This window comes from Theobroma cacao, chromosome 10, assembly GCF_053813885.1.
Source record: "Theobroma cacao isolate CCN51 chromosome 10, ASM5381388v1, whole genome shotgun sequence".
NCBI lineage: Eukaryota > Viridiplantae > Streptophyta > Magnoliopsida > Malvales > Malvaceae > Theobroma > Theobroma cacao.
In genome coordinates, this window is record NC_142648.1 from 1,378,929 (window position 1) to 1,391,939 (window position 13,011).

Here is a 13,011-nt window from a genome sequence, read left to right on the forward strand (position 1 = left end):
TTATTTTTGGTCTGTACCTTATATTTGAATGTTCTCTCTTCAAGCAACGAATATTCCCTGTTGATTATACACCTGTCCCTTTCCATGCCCCTATTTATTATTTTTTCCTTCGGAACAATTTTCTTTTTCTCAGTCCACATACAGGAAGTCACTAACAAGTCAGTCTTTCATTGTCACCGCCCTGACGTGGCATTTTCCATTCAAGTGGGGCCCACAACTAAGGGGGGGAAAAATGAACGATGACTTGGGGCTTTAACTAATCAATCAAAGCACGGACCTCAACACGGACAACAATTAACCGTAGTTTGTAAAGCACCTTGACGTCCGCCAGGTTTTTCTTATTTTTCTTATTTTTTTCTCTTTCATATAACCGACTCCAGGGTTTTTTCCTTATCTCTCTTCGTTTACACAAATTCTTTTGTGGAGCAGATATTTATTCTCTCTCTAAAATTTGCCCCTCTCTTTCTCTCTCTAAAGCCCCTTCATTGAAAACTGGCTATTAGATCTCCTCGATCTTCACGTCTTTAATCAAGCCAAATTTCTTTGGTAGATCGAAGAATTTGAAAGAAACTGATTTTGTAGGGCTTTTTTTGTTTCTTTTTGTGAAAATTTTATTCAAACTCAAAGGATGTCTAATTCAAGAAACCGAGAATTTGTTGACGATCACGTGGATCAAAACGGTGACGAATCGTTCGATTCATCGGACGCGTCGTCGTCAATGAACGGCGTTGTTGAGACCTCTAGCGTTGGATCTGGAACAACCTCGAGACAAATTGGTGAGATAAGGAATGAAATCGGACTCACGGAACGATTAACCAACATATTCGTTGAGGAAAACGACGGAGATTTGTTGCTTCAACAGAGCGATCGAGAAGATAGGGTTCTGCAATGGTTGCAAGCTTTAGATATGCAAGTAATCGGCGCCTGTCGAACCGACGAAAGGTTAAAGCCTTTGTTGAAAGTCAACGTTTCAAACGGCCTTGCCGAGGATCGATTGTTAGCTCATTTGAGTCAGGTATTTTTGATAGTCTGGAATTTCAACTGGTGTAATTGTTTGAAATTTTTAGGATATAATTTGAAGTTCAGTTTTTCCCATATTAATCGAATTCTAAGATGAAAACTTGGTAGAACTTTATACCTTTTGTGTTTAATTTTATTTGTTTCAATAAAATTTTCAGCACTTTGAGCCATCGGAAGTTGGTATGCTGGCGAGGTGTTTTTGCATACCTTTGGTTTCAATTCGAGTTGGGAAGATTAACAAACAAGGGACTCATTTTTGCCCTACTGCTATAAGGTAATTGAATTCATATTGATATCGGAGTCTCTGGTTTATCTTATATTCATCTGTTCTGAATCTGCCTTGGTGCAATTATGTGAACTCTGCATTTACAATCTATTTATGCAGCGATGCATGATATCGTATTTTGTTGCAAATGATTATCATTTATTTATTTTGTTGTTATTATATAACATATTGTCACACAGCCATATGCTTAAGTGTTGACAATTTATACAATCATTACCGTCAGCTCTTTCTAACCTTTATGGTTGATTTCTTCACTCAATTTTGGAATTATCAGATCAGGTAGCTGATGCTTGGTTTGAAAAACTTAAAGACCAATTATAGATATGGTTACAATAAGAAATGCCCATTTCTTTTCTTTAGTTTTGGATCGATTATTCATATTCATTAAACATGCCATTAAATGGCCTTCTTATTTGCTTGTTTTTTCATACTCATTAATCATATTGCATTTTGGCACAATTTATCTTGGATTAGTACATCTCTTTTTTCCCTCTGCTGTCTCCATTTGGGAATTAAGATGATATTAGTTGACTGTATTATGTTATACGGTAATGCTTTTAATATCCCATGCAGGCAGCTGGTTTAAAAATATACATGATTTAGAAATGTTCTGGTCTTTTGCAGTATGTCACACATGTTTACTTCTGTAAGTTTGCATGGCATGTATTTTCATATGCTAATATGTGCTGACGTTTGCCAGTGGCTTTTTTTTTTTTTTTTTTTGCATTTTTTCATTTTACTCTGCTAAAACTCTGAGTACTGATTCTTTTATTTGATCTTTGGGCTTGGTCAAGTTACCGAAGTGTTTAATAAGAATCAATGAGCTTCAATTTACTTTTCTGCCATTGTACACTGTCAGTGTTGGATTATTTCTTAATCATAGTGACCTGTTTTTATTGGTTTATTTTTGTGATGCATTAGTCTAGGTAATGGATTTTATAGTGCTTTGCTTTAACAACTACTAGAATGGATTTAATGTGTTAGAATTTGTCCTTTAGTACCAGGTTTACCCTACACATATAATTTCAATGGAAGGTGTATATTTAGTGGTTAATAGTTGGTAGAAATTACAGGGTTCTATTTTAGTTTGTTGTTGGTGATAAATGTTCATGCTTCCAAATAAATATATCTTTTGACTTGTAGGTAAAGTGGGCGTATTCTATAATGATCTCTGAATTATGAGGAAGTAAAGGTAGTTTCATCTCCTATATTATATAGTTTGTTGCTGCTGTTTTGTGGATATATAGGGTTGATATTCAATAAATCAATTATAAGTAGGATTGAGTGCTGATGATATTGTATGAATTACAGTTATGCTGCTTTGTCATTATCAAAAATCTTTATTTTTCTGTAGACTTTGTTGAAACCTGAACTGTATGTTTTCCATATCATTCTTATACCTCATGGTTATTCTTTTGCTAGATAAATGCCATTCATTGTTTTGTTTGATGTTGTTTTATAGTCATGAATTTGATCAAATTCTGGAAGGGGATATATAATAACCTCTTATAGCTGTCCAGTTTTTTGTCCATGTTTGTGTTAAAGAAGTTTGTAAGATGGTTACGTGGTTACCAGATTGTTTTTGAATTGCTGAATACTTGAAAAGATATGATCGGAAAATATATAAGTTGTAAGACTGGGTCTTTAGTGGACATTAAAGTGTTGAGCACCAGCATCTTATTGTTGGTTTGTTGAATTCTTTCTAAGAAAAGAAACTAAATATTAAGTTTTACATGGTCAATGTTCATGGCAGATGGTACTCTGTGAATCATGTGATTCTTGAGATAGATACTACTGAATTTCTATTAGCGATTTGTTATTATCTTGTTATTCAGGCTTCGTAGTTGCAGCGATACTTATCTATTTGCTAGCTGCAGACACAACAAATTCATTACCATTAAGCTCTCAGCCTCCTCTTAACATCCATAATAATAACAGTCCTTACAAAACCTCTGTTTTTCCTTTTGCCTTTTATTTAGATCTTATTAGGTGATCTATGCTATGACTTTATTCGGTCTTGTTCCTTTTAGAATTCCCGCTAGGGCTTTCTTTGGAAGATTTAAACTGCTGAATCACACAGCATGCCACATGCAAGGTGTAATGTAACACATTTGATGTTTTTGCTAATAACTTAATCTTCTTTCATTGCTGTTTATATGTTCTTGCAATTGCCCTATTTACTTAGTCTAAACTGTTTTTCAATCTTTTTTAATTGACACAGGGGAAATTTAAGTCTTACACTCTTGCCAACATCTGACTTGCGCCTTTTGTTTGTCGGGGATAATGGTCAAACAGAACAACTGTTTACCTTAAGTTGCAAACTTCAGTGTCCTGGTGTTTCCATCAATGAGATCCCAGCAGACAATTCTGGACGATCTTTCCTTGTGAAGATACCAGATGGCAAAGTTTTTTACTATTGGTGCTCAGAGAAGTCAAAGCTCTTGGGTGTTGAATTGCTTTCAAAGGTAATCATGATTTTCTCATTAATAATTGTCCTGTGCAAGTGCACATGTGCATACCTACAAAGAATTTGAATTTTCTTAAATCATCTCTTTAGACCAGTCTAGCACCTCAGCAATCGATATTCAACTCTTAATTCTCTCACTAATAAATATTATGTTTTCTTTACCTGCTAGATGAAGGATTTAATCAAAAGAAAACCATCTATTGCTGAATTAACTGGAATCAGCGAGTCACGACTAGGCTGCTTTGCAGTTCAGCTTCGTGCCTATCTTCTAGGATCAGCAGTGAGTAACACACAAGCAAGTTGTTCGGGTTCGCGTTCACCTAATACTCTACTTGACACCATTGATGTGCACAATGGACAATCTTCATCGACAACATCAAAATCTTTGCGATCCCGCCACTCTAGCAGCCAAGTACTCAAGGTGAATTCACTTCATCAAGGTAGCTTAAGTCCAAGATCAAGTTCTTTCAAAGAGGGTTTGGCCCGAAATTTGTCTTCACTGAGGAGCACTGCCAGGGATAAGATACGAAGGCGTGGGGATAACCATCTTTCAGTAAGTGAGAGCCTTACAACTGCTTCACCTATTACACATGATTCTTTAAGTTGCAATCAAGCTGAAAATGACAAGCTTCCTGATGTCAAGAGTTGTCCATTCACTCCAAACTTGTTGGAATCACTTGGAAAACTTGCTGTTCCACCAACCTTAAGTTCTGTATCTCAAGTTTCCTCCTTAGGACCACCTCTTTTTTCTCCCCATTATTGTTGGTGCCCCCCAGGATCATCAACTCTGCAACACTCAGCTGCTGCGGAGTTCCCAACCTCATCAATTGAATCTCTTAAGCTTCCACCACTTTCTTCAATATTGCCAGCAAATGGTGCTTCCAGCTTGTTGAAACCAACACCACCTCTTGATCTGGCTGATGTTCCGTCATTGGACTTTCCAGCTTTCCTCCCAGAACCATTGGTCCGATTGCCAATGGCAAGTTCACAGCAAATTCCCACCTTCACACCTTTGATTTGTGATCCCATTGTTCATATTCCAGTCATTGATGTTTGCTCTTCAGGACAAGGTTACTTGGTTAGTGCTGGTCCCACGATTTCAACCACAATTTCTCCACTGCATCCTAAACTCGTGAACCCATTGTTACCCGATACCGATTCCATGGTGGAAAAGGGTGCCAGAGAAACTCTCCGGCTGCTCATTAGTGGTTCAACTCAGAACAACCCTCCGTTGATCGATGTATTTCCAGCAGTTCTGACCAATGCTGATGAGAACAAAGGTATCCTTGTCGCTGGAAGCAGGGGCCTGTACAGTGGAACTAGAGACATCAGCGCTATAACAGATGGCATTGCTGCCATGACTTTCGTTACACTCTCTGCAAGCTCCATGGGAGATTGTTTTGTAAAACATTGTAGCAGCGGCTGCGACAATCCTGACTCGAAGCAGGTGGGATCTAGCGGTTCGGATGAATCTTGTTCAGACAGAGATGGGGCCAAACTTACCGACACGAGAGAGGAAGGAACTAGCGATTAATCGATGATCGATGTTTTTGTTTCCTGTTGTAGATCTTTTTGTTCCTTGAACGAAAATTGTAGATATGAATCTGCGGTTTCGTTAATTTTAATTGTAATTAGTCCCCAATCTTTACCCCATTCGGGGGAATTTGTTTTCTTTGTAGTTCTCATTTTGTTGGAATAAGTTTCATTATTAGTTGAGGGTGTTTTCGTAATTCAGCCATAATTTTTTTAAAAAATTATTCTAAATATTTTTATTTATTAATATACGGTTAAAATTTGAACGAAATTAATAAGGAATATATTTCATTCAAATTTTATCTTAATAAAGAAAAAAAAAAACCCGTCAATTCTTCAAACTATTCTATTAATCGGTGTGGCCATCTCTACATGATTGTCACCGTTCATTTATCTTATTATATTTAGTAATATTTTTGTATAATAGTACAGAAAATATTTTCAGATTAGGATATTGTTAATAATACAATTACCGTTACATACAGATTACGATATTGTTAATAATACAATTAACGTTATAAACATGTCGATCATCTTTATTCAATTCACACAATTGAAAATAGGATATAAATCAGTTAATGCTAATAAAAATTGCTGCCCAAGCTCATAAATGTGTACCCAACTAAAGCGTCCCTAGGCTGTGTTCCGTCAATGTCTCTCTCTTTGCCTGGCAGGCACAACCTTTGGGCGGAGTAAAATACAAGGATTTTGGGTTGGTAGGGTCCCTTATGGTTAACCTGCCTGTCTGCCAGTGCCATGGCCTGAGAAGACCTTGGGTTCTTAAATGGTGAAAGCTTATTCATTCATTAGTTTTGATTGACTAAAAGGATCTTACCAAAAGAAAAAAAATGGGAAGCTATTTATTTTCTTAGCTTATTCAAACCCCAAAAAGGGGAATAGATTTTGGGACATGAAAAAAGGAAGGTGCCTTATTTATTAAGGGTAAGATATCCTTGCCAGCCAAAATTAAGGGATTTGTTCCAAGTGAAATAATAAGTGTACAACAGGTTGGATGAAGAATAATGGGTTTGAGTTAGGCTTCTACACGAGCAATTCAAACACTGCAATAAATTTGACCCAAAGTTGCTTTTTTAGTAATATTATGAATAAAATATAACTATAGAGATTACGTGCATTAACAAAGGCTGTTCGTACTTTTGATATTATTGAGATTTCGTTTATATAAAAAGATGAAATGTAATTAAAATTTAAATTTATGGTAACTGGGAAAGAGAGAATGGATTGCATTTTGCCAGGTTTGGGTTTCTAGTTTCTGGCTAGGTAAGTGGGGGGACCAAGGATTATGTTTTGGGAATTTGATAGATAGATTCGCCAGCCTGCTTTGCTTTTTAATATTATAAATGTCACATTAAATGTGAAATTAAATGGAGACAGCATCTTCTGATCTTCATGGCAGACTAATATAGATATATATATATATACATATACATAAAGCAACTAATCCTGTTGGGGAAGAAAAGAGGAATAGCATCTCCCCAAGATCATAACACTACCCAAATTCCATTGGGACCTAGCAAATTGGAGTGGTGAATGATAGCTAAAAGTTAGGTGATACCCAGAATTTGGAATAACGAAAGAAATGAGCAAGAAATAGCTGTTAATCCATGGAGTTTGATTCATGCTTTTCTCAATTCCATCAAATTCATGTGCTGGATTTCTCAAATCTTTTCACCTAACAGTTTTAAATGTTTATATGTTGAAATCAATGCCTGGATGGTATTTGGATTCAAATCTTCAATGCAAAGGGAGCAAAATGGAATGAGGATGAAAATTTTGAATTCAAAATTTGATTCGGAATTGTTGAATATATTCAAAACAAAGATGATACAATAAGAATATCATATTGATTTGAAATTTTACATACATAACGGGATACAATTAATTAATTAATTTTATGTCGATATAATTTGATTTATTCTCCTATTAAATTCTAGTGAGGGAGAATAAAGCCAATAGTGTGTCTTTCCACATTCATGGCTTTTTCCCTCAGAGCCACCACAATAAAAATTCCAACATAAGTAGGGGGGGAGGGAGCTTTTAAGACTCTTATCTTTGGGAGAAAACCCACTTCCATTGGAATGACTTTAAAATGAGTCTTTTAAGATAATGAAATAAAGCAAAAGAAAAGTTGTTATTCTCACTTCAGTACTCATTCAGTTTTAGCTTGATTGATGGGTATTGCTGGGCCCTGCTGTTAGCTAGCTGATAAGCTTTATGCCTTTCAATGCCTAAAGGAAGAGCTAAAAAGAATTGAAGTACCTTGCTTAAAGGCTTAAAGTTAATCTCCTTTGCTGGTTTTTCTTATCGGATGCTTCCTTTAATTTGAAGCTAAGATGGCCATACCCCTAGTTAAATATCATCTTACTAGTTGATATGATTACGTGATAGAATCGTAATCCGGATCAAAATTTTTTTAAAAATTGATACTCTAAATATGGTAAATGAAAAGAAATATGATAGACGTTGATCTATGGAGTTATGCATTAAGTTTGGTTCTGTTTTTGGTAATGAAAAATTTCTTAATGAGTTGATATGATTACATGACAGAATCGAAATCCAGATCAAACCTTTTTTAGAAAATTATATCCTAAACATCGATCAATGAGAAGAAATGTGGTTGACGTTGATCTATGCAGCTATGCAGTAAGTTTGGTTCTACTTTTGACAATGGGAAATTCCCTAACTAGTTGATATGATTCTGTGACAGAATCGAAATCCAAATCGAAACTTTCTTAAGAAATTGATACCCTAAACATTGATCAATGGGAAAAAAATGTGCTAGTCAATTGATTTGTGCAGCTATGCATTAAGCTTGGTTCTGCTTTCAACAATGGGAAAATTCCTTTACCTTAAACCTTTTTTTTTTTTTTCATTTTTTGAGATATTTCAAAATGAGAGGTGGCTAGATGGAGAGGACAATGAGAGATTGTCATTGAACAAACATAATTCAATCATATATGATTATTGTGAGATTCACCATGGAAGAAGAGGACGAAGGAGGGAAAAAAGAAAGGTGCCATTTGTTCATCTTAGCCACATGTAGATATAAGGGTGAAATTTCTGTCCAATCTTTGTGGCACAATCTAATCTATCGTTGTCAAGCTAAGTGTTAAAACAGCAAGCTTTATTTGCCAGAGGTTGAAGCTATTTATTAGGCAAAGCTATAAGCTTCATGTGGTCCTTACTGATAAGAAAAAATTCAATAAAGGATAAAAAATTTCAAAATTGTGATCATAATTATTATATTTATACACGTTTGCGCAAGATAGAAGAACTTGAGATTTTATTATAAAAGTTTTATGTCGAAATCTTGAAACGATCGAAAAGAAATATTCGTGTAGATCAAGATAGAAGAAAAATTTCGTGTGAGTTTTTTAAAGATGGAAAAACTCAATAAATGATATAAAAAGTTGTGGATCATGATAGTAAAGGATATTGCATGTAATGATTAGAATTTATGATTTTATTACAAAACTTTTACACCGTAATTTTAAAATGAACAAAATTAAAAAATATATCCATATAGATCGAGATAAAAAAAAACCCTCCGCATGGGTTTTTTTTTTAAAAAAAATCTTAAATCATCATCATAAAAAATATTACATGTAACAATTAAAATTTATGATTTTATTACGAAAATTTTACATCGAAACTTTGAAATGGGTCAAGAAAAGAGAAAAGAATTGGTTCAAAACTGTTTGCCATCATTTTTAATTATCCTATGTTAAGACCCAACAAGCATATTGAATCCAAAGACAAAGATTTGTCTCATGTAATGGCATCTTCCTCTCCTCGATGATGCCTTAACATCTAATCCCCCGCCGCAACAAACCAAAGGCAAAAAAAATAAGAACAAAGAAACAACAGAAAATCAAACTAAAAACATAATCAGACAGACACATAGCTAAGACTTGATGTTTGAAGTGAAATCTAAGGTAACAAAATGCAGTTAAAATGTCTTAATCTTAAAAAAAAAAAAAGCATTGGATTATTACTATTATTATTATTATTGTTATTATTAATTAAAGACAGGTGAGCTGGAGAGGAAGGACCATGTTGCTGTCTAAGTGGAGGACCACCTTAAAGTCCATGTGATGTGCCCCCCACCATTTTTGGCTAACATGTTTGGGATTGGGACATTTCCTTTAGATCCAAAGGGAAATTCAAGCAAATTTCTTAGGTTATTTACATAAAATAATTCGTACCCAAACTTTATATTCGAATTAAATGTTAGTATAACATTAAATTTTAGAAAAATATCGTCCTCCTGTGATCTCAAAATTGGACAGACAAGTTAATTATTCATCGATCATAAAAAGTATAATGCTTAAAAAAAACTCTTAAAATAAGCTTTTTATTTTTATATTGCATTCAATCAATCTTTTATATTTTTATTTCAAGTCAAATCAATTCTTATAACTAATGCTTGACTAATTGTTAGTAGTCAAAATGCCGCTTGCTATTTTTATGTCTATGTGAGATTGATGTTAAAAGTGAAAAATCTCATACAGTCACGGTATTATATCATATCAACATGTTACGTCATCATTTATTATGGTACATTAATGTCATGTGGTATAAATGACAAGTAATATTTTGATTAAATCAACCATTAATCATAAGGGTTTTTTTGATTTAAAATAAAAATATAGTGACTCGATTAAACGTAATAAAAGAATAAAGACTTATTTAAATTTTTTTAATAGTTTAAGAGGTTTTTAAAATATTATACCTTTATAAAAAAATTTAAAATTTTGAATTATAGTTATTTCTATAAGTGGTTAATCTTGCATCGGACGTTGAAATTCGAATCTTTATTGATAATTGATATCGATCAATGATTGTAATCATAAAAAACACCAAATAGTAAAAGTCAAAAATGATTATTGGTGAGTTGATTATGCTTAACAAAGGGTAGTTGATAACGACGACGATTATAACTATGATCAATGAGAATTGATTTTATGCATACATAAATTAACAATGCAAAGGTAGAAAATAGTAACTTGAGTTTTGACCAAACAAAAAGAACCAAAACGCTTGCAAATCACCTTATTTTGTCATCTTTATAAATTCAATTCATATAAAAATAGCTAGAAAAAATCTAAAGAAATGGCTAGGAAGAGAACAAATTGGACAAATAGGATTTTGATATTAATTAATGAATATTTCGGGTTTACCTAATCCATAGATTTGCTATGATAAATCCATAATTCCACTGTTTTTAACTTTATATTCGGGACATTATCAATATATGAATTTTATTTATTATCAATAAACCAAATGCTGTCGCTTCATTAAAATATTAAATTAAAAATTTTTTAAAATTAATATTCATAATTTTAATTTATCGAAGACTACTTGAGAATCTACGAATTGCAAATGGGAAGCAAAGTTTCTAGATTGTTAGAACTTAGGAAATTAGACTTTGGAGTGGGAATTAATTTATTCTTATAATTAACTAAACTCCATATTGCTATAGGCTACAAATCATAATCCTATTGGATTCTTTAGTAGACCATAGCAAGTGGCCAAGTAACCAAAAAGACCTAAAATTACATCAAGTGAATGAATATTTTATGTGCAATTATTATTTAATTATCATAAAGTGGATCTCACTAATGTCAAAAGAATTAATTATTATATGATTGAAAAAAGCATAACTCAATTGACAAAAAGATATGTGATGTTTGAGTTTTTGAACATATATGGATTCTTTATCACAAATAATATTTTAAAATTACCCATTTGTTAAATTAAATTATATAAGTTAGATGAGTAATTTATTTTTTTTATTTTTTAAAAATAATATTTACATACCTATAAATATTTTCAAGATTAGGAGAAGTAATTCATAAATTTTCTTTAATTTTCTCACCCTTTAATTTTCAATTATAAAAAAAATTATTAAGTTTTTTATTTTGCATACAATCGATCGATTAAGACACAAAAATAAAAAAAAAAGCACAATAAAAGTATAATACGTATAAATTATTACTTAATCATAGAGTGTCGTCTCGTAAATATATAAATTTAAAAGTTTTAAAATAATTTAAAATAATTATTTTTAAAATTATAAATATTTATTTTTATAAATTCTCGATTTTTAAATTTATTTATTTACACAATACATAAGATAAAAATCGTAAAAAATTAAATTTTTTTGAGAAATTATTAACGTAGCTAGAGGACAAGAAAGTCATTTCCGAAAGTTGCAGCCTTTTCCTCAGGTGCCTTCTGGCACCATTCAGAGCAGGAAAAAAACAACTAACGTTCCTCCAATGGAAGAGTGCCACGTCATAAGCACAGATCTTGGCACACCTCGTCACCAAACCTCGAACCTCAGCCTCCACGTCATTCCTAGCTTTTAATTCTGACTTTTTCCTCTCAGTGTACAACCATTCTTTGCGTTACAGCTGTCATCTGTTCTAGCTTACCACCTTCAGTCAATGTTTGCCACGTGGCATTTTATTTTTTATACATTATTAAATTTTTTATTTATACGTATAAAATAGAATATTTCGTTTGACTTTTTTAATATCTATATTTTCATAAATCAAACGAAAATGTCTTGCTAAAGAGTTTATTAAGATATTAATATCTTTTTTCATGATATGTAGAATATAATTTCTTAATAGGTTAAATTGCATCACAATATTTAAATTTCTAATTTTTGATAAAATAAACAACATTTGTTTTATAAAATTAAGCATAGGATTTTGCTAACGAGTGTGCTAACGACATTTTTTAAAGTGATTTTTTTGTATTAAATATAGTAATTGATGACTAATTTGATAAAAACGTTATGATTATACATTAATACGAAATTTAAAACATCTCGTCAATCACTTTTTAATATAATTATTAAAAAAATCAATCAATTTTTTGCTATTTTTCAGTTACCAAAAGTCTCTTTCGTCTTTGAACGTTTTGATTTGATTTAAGAAAGTGACACCCCTTGTCTTTATACTTTATTAGCTACTTCTAGAAGAATTGAAAATAATAATAATAATAATAATAATAAATTTTAAAATAAAATAAAATAAAAAATCCCAATGGAACAATCTAGTAAAATTCTCAACATACCTTCGTATACATACGTTTTTCGATCTACTTTGTTTATAGAAAAATTTTAGATCGAACATGTAATGCCTTCCCTCGTTATATATCAAAAAAAGTATATATATATTTAAAAGGCTCTTTCATTTTTATTTAATTAAATTTGTTAAAATACGTTATTATACATTGAGAAATATGTTATTTTAAGGTGAATTTTTTATAATATTGAATAAATTATTGATGAGATTGATCAATTTGAAAGGGTTTGCTAAGCATGATTGAACATCTTTGTCTTGAAAAGGGAAAAGGAGAGCTGTTTAAACAACACATTTAAATAAAATGATTGATTGAAAATTGATCAAACCCTAAAGATTTCTTGACTCCACTTTGCTATAATTATCTACTTTAATTAATTATCAAATACAGTTGTGAACAAATTATCTTTTATTTTATTCATGATATATGACCCATAACAATGACTAGTTCTAATTAAATCATTTCCCAATGTCAAATTGGATGTTAGATGTAATAAATACCCAATTCCAATTATTTAATTTGGCTATTTGGGATCATTTTAATATGAAGTTCAATTAATGGGTTCTTATAAACACTTGTTTGTTCATAC

The 13,011-nt window shown here is 32.0% G+C and overlaps 1 protein-coding gene across 1 annotated transcript; it reads left to right on the top strand.

The window, feature by feature from the left end:
• The first annotated feature begins 346 nt into the window (after window positions 1–346).
• On the top strand, window positions 347–5,489 carry LOC18585943 (flocculation protein). The gene is made up of 4 exons (XM_018129375.2): window positions 347–1,015; window positions 1,179–1,294; window positions 3,528–3,771; window positions 3,943–5,489. The coding sequence occupies exons 1-4, from the start codon at window positions 629–631 to the stop codon at window positions 5,305–5,307; spliced, it is 2,112 nt and encodes a 703-aa protein (XP_017984864.2). The 5' UTR covers window positions 347–628; the 3' UTR covers window positions 5,308–5,489.
• The last annotated feature ends 7,522 nt before the right edge of the window (window positions 5,490–13,011 follow it).

Bases quoted from the DNA above. Each gene is read 5' to 3' on its own strand.
- LOC18585943 (XM_018129375.2), top strand. From the start codon at position 629: ATGTCTAATTCAAGAAACCGAGAATTTGTTGACGATCACGTGGATCAA. The intron at 1,016-1,178 runs GTATTTTTGATA...TAAAATTTTCAG, and splicing joins TGTTAGCTCATTTGAGTCAG to CACTTTGAGCCATCGGAAGT. The intron at 3,772-3,942 runs GTAATCATGATT...TTTACCTGCTAG, and splicing joins GTGTTGAATTGCTTTCAAAG to ATGAAGGATTTAATCAAAAG.